Source organism: Rhea americana, unplaced genomic scaffold, assembly GCF_003343005.1.
Source record: "Rhea americana isolate MKP2758 unplaced genomic scaffold, rheAme1 scaffold_246, whole genome shotgun sequence".
Classification (NCBI taxonomy): domain Eukaryota; kingdom Metazoa; phylum Chordata; class Aves; order Rheiformes; family Rheidae; genus Rhea; species Rhea americana.
This window is the reverse complement of record NW_028186364.1, coordinates 1,117,999-1,126,638: the sequence shown is the minus strand read 5'-3', so window position 1 is coordinate 1,126,638 and position 8,640 is coordinate 1,117,999. Positions and strand designations below refer to the sequence as shown.

Genomic DNA, 8,640 nt, shown 5'->3' with positions numbered 1-8,640 from the left:
CCCCGGCCGAGCTGCGCGCCCCGCCGAGGACGCTGCTCCGAGCCTGGCGCGCGGGGCAGCTCACGCTCTTGCTCCTCTCCCGCAGGGACACAGGGGCCGGCCCGGCGCCCTCGGAGAGCCCGGCAGGCAGGGCCCGCAGGTGAGCGCCGCCGGGTCCCGGACCGCCTCGCTGGCAGCGTCCAGACCGGGGGCGAGTGCCCCGTCGCCCGGGGAGGGGGAGATGGGGCTGAGGGCACGGAGAGCGCGGGGGGAGCAGGGGTGGCGCGGAGGGGAACGGGCTGGAGGGAGGAGGCTGAAGGGAGAGGAGCTCCGAGGAGGCAGCTCCTGGGCTGGGAGGAGGAGGGCGCTGGCGTTGATCCTCCCCGGAGCGCATCTCCCAAGGACGATGGGGCTTCCCACACCCGTCCCCAAGCCCCCGCGGGTCCCGGCTGAGGGGGGTCGTGTCCTGAGCCGACGCCGGGGCGGCCGATACCCCCGCGTCACCCGCGCTCACGTCTCTCCTCTCCGGCTCCCYCCCAGGGCCCCAAGGGCGACGTCGGTGTCTCCGGAGAGCAGGGCGTCCCCGGCCCGCCGGTAACGTATTAATCTCCATTTGCCGCTGTTGCCGCCGGGTGCTTGGGGCCGAGCGGCGTGGGGACGCGACCAGCCCGGCGCGTCCCCGGCTCCTCGGGCGGCGGGGGCRCGGGCGCCGCGGGGCCCCTCGCTCCCCGGCACCCTGCCGAGACGGGGGTCGTGCCGCCCCGCTCCCTGCGGGGACCCGGGGATTAAGTTGTTTGAGATTGCCGAGCGCTTTGAAGATGAAAAGCAATTAGCGGGCTGAGCCCCTCGATCCGGGGAACGAGCAAAATCCCTTTGAAGCAGCCGCGCTCGGGGAAGGAGCGGCAGCCCGCGCCCGCTGCTGCCGGCCGGCCGGCAGCCGGGCAGGGCCTGCAAAGCACCGCACGCTGGGCAAAAATCACCGGCTTCCAACATCACCTTCGCTTTTAATTGCTGTTTCTTCCTGGGCTGCTTCTGGGGTGAGATCCRGTTTCCGGCTAAGCCTGTTTTCGGTTTGTTCCCTGCAGGGACCGCAGGGCCTGAGGGGTTACCCCGGCGTGGCGGGACCCAAGGGCGAGACGGTAAGCGCCCGCCGGGACAGCACGGCTCCCGCATGCTCCCGCTGGGACGGCTCCGCCTTTCCCGCGGCCGGCGGGGAGCGGGGCTGGGGGTTACGCGGCAGGGACCGACCCCCGCTGCGCTTTTTTTTTGCAGGGTCCTGCTGGCTACAAAGGGATGATCGGGACCATCGGAGCCGCYGGGCGGCCGGTGAGCGCCGAACCTCGTTCCCGGGGCTGCCGGGCGCGGGGCGGGYGGGTGGCCCCGCGCTCCCCGCTCAGCCCCTGCCTTTCTCGTCCCGCAGGGCAGGGAAGGCCCCAGGGGACCGCCCGGGGAGCCCGGCGAGAAGGGAGAGCTGGTAGGTACCGCGCTTCGCCGCTGAGCATCCCCTGCCTGCCCCTTAGCTCCRTCAGACTCCGGGCTCTTCCCTTGCCCGGACAGGAATGCCACCGGCTTTCATCCCGTGCAAACAGGATTAGAGACCCCCTGGCCGGGGGAGAAGACTCAAACTGGAGATTTTGGCTGGCTCTGAGTTTCCCAGCTCACTCCTCAGAGCGAGGGCGYGAGCAGGGGGTGCTGGCGATGGGGACCCTGCGCCCGCCTCGCCCGGGAGCRAGTCCCCTCGGACACCCTCTCCTGGGCTGGCGCCCTCGGTCCTGCCAGGACCGGTGCATCCCCTTGAGCCCGAGGGCAGGGACACGACCGTCCCGGGCTCTGAACCAAATAACTGGTTAGATAACACTTGCTCTCTCCTGGTGCAGGGTGGCCGTGGCATCCGCGGTCCCCARGGAGACGTCGGCCCCAAGGGGGAGAACGTAAGTACAGCCGCCCTCCAGCTGGGCCCCTCGGCGGTGCTTCGGGCAGAGCTTTGGTGCTGAGCCCGTGCAAGGAGGGGGCCGGAGGTCCCYGGGCAGAGGAGCCTCTTGCTCCAGCGCGGRCTGGCTTGCCCAGCCCAGCCCGGTGCCCCTCTTGGAGGTGCCGCCCCGACCGAGTCTCGCTCCTTCCGCAGGGTCTCCCGGGCATCGACGGCAAGGACGGCACGCCGGGAATCCCAGGCGTGAAGGTGAGGCGCCGCGCCGGCTGCCCGGGCTCCGCGGAGGGAGCGGACGCCTGCTGCTCCTCCTTCGGGTGCCTGCTGGATGTAAAGGGGACGGCAGGCAGCCCACGCTCGACGTGGCGTCTCCCTGCCCGCGGGGGTCCGGCCGTCCCCGCGGCGGAAAGGGAGCGCGGTCGCCCTCGTGCGCTCCCCGGAGGCTCGTCCTCGCCCTTCCCTGCCGTGCGGCAGCGCCTCCTCCTTTGCCTTGCAGGGCAGCGTGGGACAGGCCGGCCGCCCGGGGCTTCCAGGCCACCGGGGACAAGCTGTGAGTAGGGCATGTAGGATGCCCCGAGGTGGTACCCCGACACTCACGGGGGTGGCACCCAGGGGTCCCCCGTCCCCGAGACCTGCTCGGGCGCGGGGCGCGCACCCAGCGCGGGTGCTGCCTGCCGGCGCGGGGTGATGCTCAGCACGGTGACGCCRGTTTTGTTTCCGCAGGGCTTGCCGGGCCAGCCGGGAAGCAAAGGTGGCCCCGGAGACAAGGTGGGTCAGCGAGCCGTGGAGCCGCCGGGGCGCCGGGAGCCCTCCGGGAGCAGCGGGTCTGCAGCCTCGCTCGCTCCCTCTCCCTGCTCTTGGTCACGCCGGTCTCTTTTGCAGGGTGAACCGGGTCCTCGAGGCCAGCCAGGTGTCACTGGTGCCCCTGGGCAAATTGTAAGTAAAGAGATGCCATCTGGTTCCTAATGGGAATCTCTGGCACCGCTCCCAGCAGCCCGGGCAAAGCCTCCTTCCGGCCAGCCCGGGGTTTGTTTTCTCTCTCTCTTTCTCTTTTTCGCCTATTTGCTGTCAAATAGAGAACAGAATTGGACGCTTTCCCTCCGCAGCCCTCCTCCTTCCCTCCGCCCCCCGCTATCTGCAGCAGGGGATGTGCTCGGAGGAGCAGCATTGGCAGCAAATGCAAACCTTGTGAGCATGACTCAGGGCCTGCAATAAACCCTTGGAAAGAAGCAGGTTGTCCACGGACATCTGTTTTTAGCAGGCACGAGCTTTCTCGGAGACTGCTACATCCCCGTGGTGCTGGGGCTGTGTGGTGGCTCCCGTGCAGCCCCTCCGCAGGGCYCGTTTGCCTGGCATCTCCCAGATCCTCTCTCTGGCTGTGTCCCRTCCACTGGCACCTAGAAGCGGCCAGGACCAGTGTCTGCTGATCCCCCCATTGCCCGTAGGGTGCTGCTCAGACCGCAGCATCTTCTGTCACTCTGCTGGTGGCTTCACGTGGCTGCGGGGCACAAGGGCTGGCCTTGGGAAGGCCACGGGGCACCCGTCCTGCCACAGTCTCCACCTGGAAAGTGGGACGGGCAAATGCTTGTGCACGAACACAAAACAAGGCAGCTCTGTCACCCCCTGAGTTACCCATTTGCAGCCCCTCGTGGGAATAACGCCCCGTTCTGGATATTTTCGCTCTTAGGGTGAACCAGGACCTYGGGGTGAACAAGGACCACAGGGTGTCCCTGGGCCGAAGGTGAGTCCGGGAAGCCGCGGGACGCGTGCCTGCGCGGTGACCGGCCCCTGACTGTCTTCCTTCGGTCTCTGCAGGGAGATCGGGGCGAGCGAGGCCTCGTGGGTCCCCCGGGGGATCAGGGCAGAGTGGTGAGTACGCGCTGGGCCCCYTTCCGGGGCTCGGGACCCAGAGCGTGTGGTGGGAAAGGGCTTTGTCCGTCCCCGGAGCCGCAGGGCTGCAGGCGGGGGGAGGCCGTGCTGCTGCAGCCGAGGCTTTAGGGCTGGGACCGCTGCACACCTCCCCTTTGATCACCATCGAGCTTAATTGCTAGCCCCGTCCTACTGCGCGTGGCCAGACAGGGTGAGGGATTAGCCAGCAGGGCAAATAGCGCAGGGATTAGCAGTCCCCAAGGGCTGGCGGTGTTTTCAGCCTCACCAGGAGTGGAATTTCCTCCTAGGGCACCCAGCAGGGACACCGCTCCGCTCTTCCTGGAGCCTTTCCCAGCCTGGAAAATAGCCCTAAAGTGACCTGGGAACGATACACAGAGGGCAGGAGGGGTCTGGCTGCCTGGTGCCTTCTCCCAGGCCTCCTGCGGTGGAGGCTGCCCAGTCTCCCCAGTYGGGAAGGCCTGGGAACGTGTCTGCATGGCGCAGGGCCGTGTCTCACTGCTGCTGCTCGCGGTCTCAGCGGCATCCAGCAGAGCCTTCGTTATCTGCCCGCGGGTAATCCTCAGCATGGTTGCCTCAAACCAGAGTCACCACAAAGGTCTACCTTTGTCCAGCTCTTTTACTAGAGAATTTCTCCRGCTGAAGATCCATTTCTTTTCCGTAGCTGCTTCTCATTCACCCTAACTTTCTCTTTTCTGTGTGTTACATTCATTTTCAGGGGGCGAAAGGGGAACAGGGCCCTCCAGGAATCCCAGGACCSCAAGGCTTGCCAGGAGTCAAAGGAGACAAGGTGATCACCCTGCCGCTCCTGGCTCTGGAGCAGTCAGCAATGAGGGGGTTTGTTAAGGAAGAGCAGAAGGGAGAAACGCCCTATGAAGTTCTTTAAAGAAGGTTCTTGCAAGAAAAGTGAATCTCTGCAGAAACCTTTACTGTTGGAGAGACAAGTGGTAAATCCAGCCTGAGCCGTACGGAGCAGCCGCACCGCAGGGCCGTGGGGTTTGATGGGCAGGCAGTGGGTGTACTCGCCGGGGGAGTGAGGCGGGTGAGCAGATGTGGAAGATGGGGACAGAGCAGTGGGCATGGTGGAGGGGAGGAGATGAACGATGAAGACGAGATGACAGTGCAGGGACTCAGGACTGAGTCACTTGCAACATTTCTCCTAACACACCAGATCTGTTTTAGAGCTTGCTGCAGGATTCTGAATTTGCCCAGAGCTGGGGCCACAGGAAACATGTTCCTTAGACAGGGCAAGCCGGGATCTAGCTTTAGTGCAGAGGGYTGAGACATCAGGAGAGCAGCTCGGTAGGCAGGAGGTATCTGAGCCTGGTGGGAAGCCCAGAATGGAGCTTTTAACAGATAAGATTTTGGTGCCCAAGATGCCTGTCAGATCCACCTTGCGGCACCATATGAATCCCTCCCTACCTGCAGCCCTCACGCCCAGCCCCACACGTTTCCTCCCTCCCTCCCTTGCGCGCTCCCAGGTCTCACCGCACTCTCTCCTCTCCTCTAGGGCTCCCCAGGAAAAACTGGCCCCAAAGGTGGTGTTGTGAGTATACGCTCCTCCTGCCGCTGCGCTGGGTGACTCGGGCAGYCCCGGGGGGAAAGGGGCTGCCGCCTGCATTTGACAGGGCTGGTGCCCACCTCTGGCCATGGTCTTTAGCCAGGGTGACTCGGCCGGGTGCTCCCAGCTGCGGGGTGGTAGCTGCCAGCTGGGACTCCCTAACCTCCGCTTCATGGCATGGGCAGCTTTGCAATAAAACTTTGATTTATTTCAAAGGCATTTTCCCCTTTCCATGGGAAAGCTGGAAGTATCTTATTTCCTTCCCCAAAAGTAAAATGTTTTCTAAACTGAGCAATTTGGCAGGGTCTTGCATGCAGCTTGTCTTGTGGCAGCAGTTTGCAGACTGCGTTCAGCCTTACTGATCCCCTCCCAGAACTGTCTGCATTCCCAGGACTAGCTGGCTTGAACCAAGTCTCGTATGAGCCCTGCRTGGGCTCTGAGTATGCAGAGGGTGACACGAGCAGTGATGCTCGTTAGTGGGCTGGAGCACCAGGTTAGGGGATGATGCACGAGACTGTAAAAGCTGTAGCTCTGGATCCCATAATGCACGAACTGGAGGGTCGGTGCTGCGGGCAGAGGTGGGCGCTTGCCCGCCTGCCTCCATTTGCTCCCAAGCATCAGGCAGCCTGATGAACCACTGAAGCAGAGATGCTAAAGATCTTCCTCCCACTGSAGAGAGCTGGTGGAAGGACCAGGCTTTTGTGTACCAGCCCCYTGGGCATCCTCCATGGCTGTGTCTGCACAGACAAAAAGCAGATCTAAAACAGCAGGCCAGAAAGAATGATTAAAATTGCTCCAGAGAAGGTGAGTGGTGGTGAAGTTTCACGACTCTTCTGTCTTTCCTCCAGGGAGACCCAGGTGTTCACGGCCTCGCGGGGGTGAAGGGAGAGAAGGTGGGTACCTGCAGAACAGGCCTGGTGGAGGGTTTCTTGGGTTGAAGGTGAGGGAGGGGTGGCAGATGTGGTTCCCTGCACCCACAGCCCTGCACTACGTGCCCAGTGCAGCTCATGTGGCCAGCTGGTGAGCGTGGGGACACGAGCCTTTCCCTGCTGGCACCCATTGCTTTGTGCCTGCCTCCTTGCCGTGCCGCACTGGTGGCTGCGTCTTGCCCCAGCTCAGGGCCTCAGCAGTGTTTGTAGATTCGTGCGGTTTCCCGATTGCATTTCTTGTATCTTCTGTCCCCAGGGTGAATCAGGCGAGCCAGGGCCAAAGGGACAGGTGAGTGGCAGTGGCTTTAGGAGATGGCAATTCCCCGCACCTTCTCTCAGGGTGGCTCTCCAGGACTCCCCAGAGCCTTGGGGCCACGAGGGCCGGGATGAGGTTTACTCAAAACTAGAGGCTCTCTTCCTGTCCCGCGACTGGTTTCCACGAGCTGGCTCACACTGGGAAACCGCCTGCCTTGTGCCAGTCCTGGCCGGCTTCCCCGTGGCAGGGTTTCGGTTTCGGGATGCTCCAGCCTGGGGCATCCTGCCAGCGTAGGGACACCGCCAGCTGCAAGCGCGAGGGGAGCTGGTCCCTTGTCCCTGCTGGAGGTGGCTGCGGTGTGTTGCAGAAAGCATCACTGCTTTGCTGGGAGGCCTCTTGAGCCGGGATCCAGCGGTGCTCTGCTGAGCTGCGAGCCGGTCCACGTCCGCCTGCATGTTGCATGCTGGCGGTCGGTGACAGCACTTTCACTGGAGATGGGCTTCGAGCGGCCCCAGGCTGCGACCCCGTTGTGGGTGCAGACCCCTGCTGCAAGCTGTGGCTCTGGAAATCCTCACGGTCTTGAGCCCAGACTGTCAAGCGGGCCGGTCGGAGCGTGCCCGGTCCTGACTCCGCTCTCCGTCCCTACCGCAGCAAGGTGTCCGGGGCGAGCTCGGCTTCCCCGGCCCCGCCGGGGACGCAGGCGCGCCGGGCGTGAGAGGCTACCCGGGACCACCCGGCCCGCGAGGACTCGTCGGGGAGCGCGGCGTGCCAGGGATGCCCGGCCAGCGGGGTGCAGCCGTGAGTGACCCTACCCCAGATCCCCCCCAGACCTCCCCATGTCCCYCTCCTGCACCCACGGAGATGGCGATTGGCGGGGTGTCTTGGTTATCTTGTTCAGCTCTGCAGATTTTTTTCCTCTGAGCTTTTCTTACCAACCACTTCCCTTGGAAAGAGCTGCTGTTCGGCTTGGCTTCGGCCAGCTGAGTCCTTGCAGCCGCCCAGCATTTAGCTTCAGTGCGTATCGTTGCAACCTGCTGGGGGGTGGGATTTAGAGGTGCAAAACGGAGCTGCAGAGAGCTGAGCGAGCTGAGGGCAGCGAGCAGGTTGCAGCATGGCTGGGGGGGGGGGCTGAGGTGCTCGTGCCGGGACCGACCGACAAACGGGACGGTCCCGGTCCGGCTGGGGTCCCCAGAGCGGGGAGCACCCTTTACCGCGTGTCCCCCTTGTCCCCGCTCTCAGGGCCGGGATGCCGGCGACCAGCACATCGTTGACGTGGTCTTGAAGATGCTGCAAGGTGAGTAGCTGGGTGCCGGCGGGGGGGGGGTGGCTCCGGCTGGGCAGGTCCCACCGTGCGTCCCCAACCCCGGCGCGCGCTTGTCTTACAGAGCAGCTGGCGGAGGTGGCGGTGAGCGCCAAGCGCGCGGTGCTGGGCGGCGCGGGGGCCATGGGGCCGCCCGGCCCCCCCGGCCCCCCGGGACCTCCTGGTGAGCAGGGGCCCCACGGACCCATGGGGCCCCGCGGCATCCCCGGCATCCTGGGGGCCGCCGGGCAGATTGGCAACACGGGGCCGAAAGGTAGGTGGGGGCCGGGGGGCGGGGGCTCGGCGGTGAGCGTGCTGGGTGGGGGGGGCCTTGCCCAGGGTTGAAGGCCAAAATCGGCATTGCCCCAGCCTGGCCGATTTATCAACCTGTTGAGTCCTTTTGCTCTGGGATGGTTTCAGTAAAACGGAAACGTCGTGCTTGCTTTCGGGACGTGTTTTCCCACCCCCGTCCCCTTCCTGCTGGCCCACCCCGGTCTCAGGACAGCGCATCCTATTTTTTGATCGCCTCCTTCAAACCGAGCGGTTCCCCGGAGCAGCCCGAGCCGGGGCTGCCGGCGGCCGGCGCAGGGAACCCGCACGGGCTGCAGCTCCCCGCTCCGCCCCGCGCTGCCCGGCCCTTGCTGGATTTTTCTGTGTTTCACGCAGCTGTAACACGTCCTTTCCCCCTCCCTCCCTTTTCCTGCAGGGAAGCGAGGGGAGAAGGGCGAGCGCGGCGACGCTGGCCGGGGCCACCCGGGCATGCCGGGCCCGCCGGGGATCCCAGGTAAGCCCTGCGCGGCC

At 64.9% G+C, this 8,640-nt stretch overlaps 1 protein-coding gene across 1 annotated transcript in view; it reads left to right on the top strand.

Moving 5' to 3' along the window:
* Nucleotides 1-8,640, top strand: part of COL9A2 (collagen type IX alpha 2 chain) — a 16,406-nt gene that overhangs the window by 6,766 nt on the left and 1,000 nt on the right. The window contains exons 12-31 of the mRNA XM_085306731.1: nucleotides 86-139; nucleotides 520-573; nucleotides 1,065-1,118; nucleotides 1,252-1,305; nucleotides 1,400-1,453; nucleotides 1,857-1,910; nucleotides 2,105-2,158; nucleotides 2,403-2,456; nucleotides 2,630-2,674; nucleotides 2,789-2,842; nucleotides 3,594-3,647; nucleotides 3,722-3,775; nucleotides 4,512-4,583; nucleotides 5,304-5,339; nucleotides 6,203-6,247; nucleotides 6,540-6,572; nucleotides 7,191-7,337; nucleotides 7,779-7,833; nucleotides 7,925-8,113; nucleotides 8,546-8,623. Of these exons, the coding sequence (XP_085162857.1) occupies nucleotides 86-139; nucleotides 520-573; nucleotides 1,065-1,118; nucleotides 1,252-1,305; nucleotides 1,400-1,453; nucleotides 1,857-1,910; nucleotides 2,105-2,158; nucleotides 2,403-2,456; nucleotides 2,630-2,674; nucleotides 2,789-2,842; nucleotides 3,594-3,647; nucleotides 3,722-3,775; nucleotides 4,512-4,583; nucleotides 5,304-5,339; nucleotides 6,203-6,247; nucleotides 6,540-6,572; nucleotides 7,191-7,337; nucleotides 7,779-7,833; nucleotides 7,925-8,113; nucleotides 8,546-8,623 (1,294 nt within the window). The remainder of the gene's footprint in view (nucleotides 1-85; nucleotides 140-519; nucleotides 574-1,064; nucleotides 1,119-1,251; nucleotides 1,306-1,399; nucleotides 1,454-1,856; nucleotides 1,911-2,104; nucleotides 2,159-2,402; nucleotides 2,457-2,629; nucleotides 2,675-2,788; nucleotides 2,843-3,593; nucleotides 3,648-3,721; nucleotides 3,776-4,511; nucleotides 4,584-5,303; nucleotides 5,340-6,202; nucleotides 6,248-6,539; nucleotides 6,573-7,190; nucleotides 7,338-7,778; nucleotides 7,834-7,924; nucleotides 8,114-8,545; nucleotides 8,624-8,640) is intronic.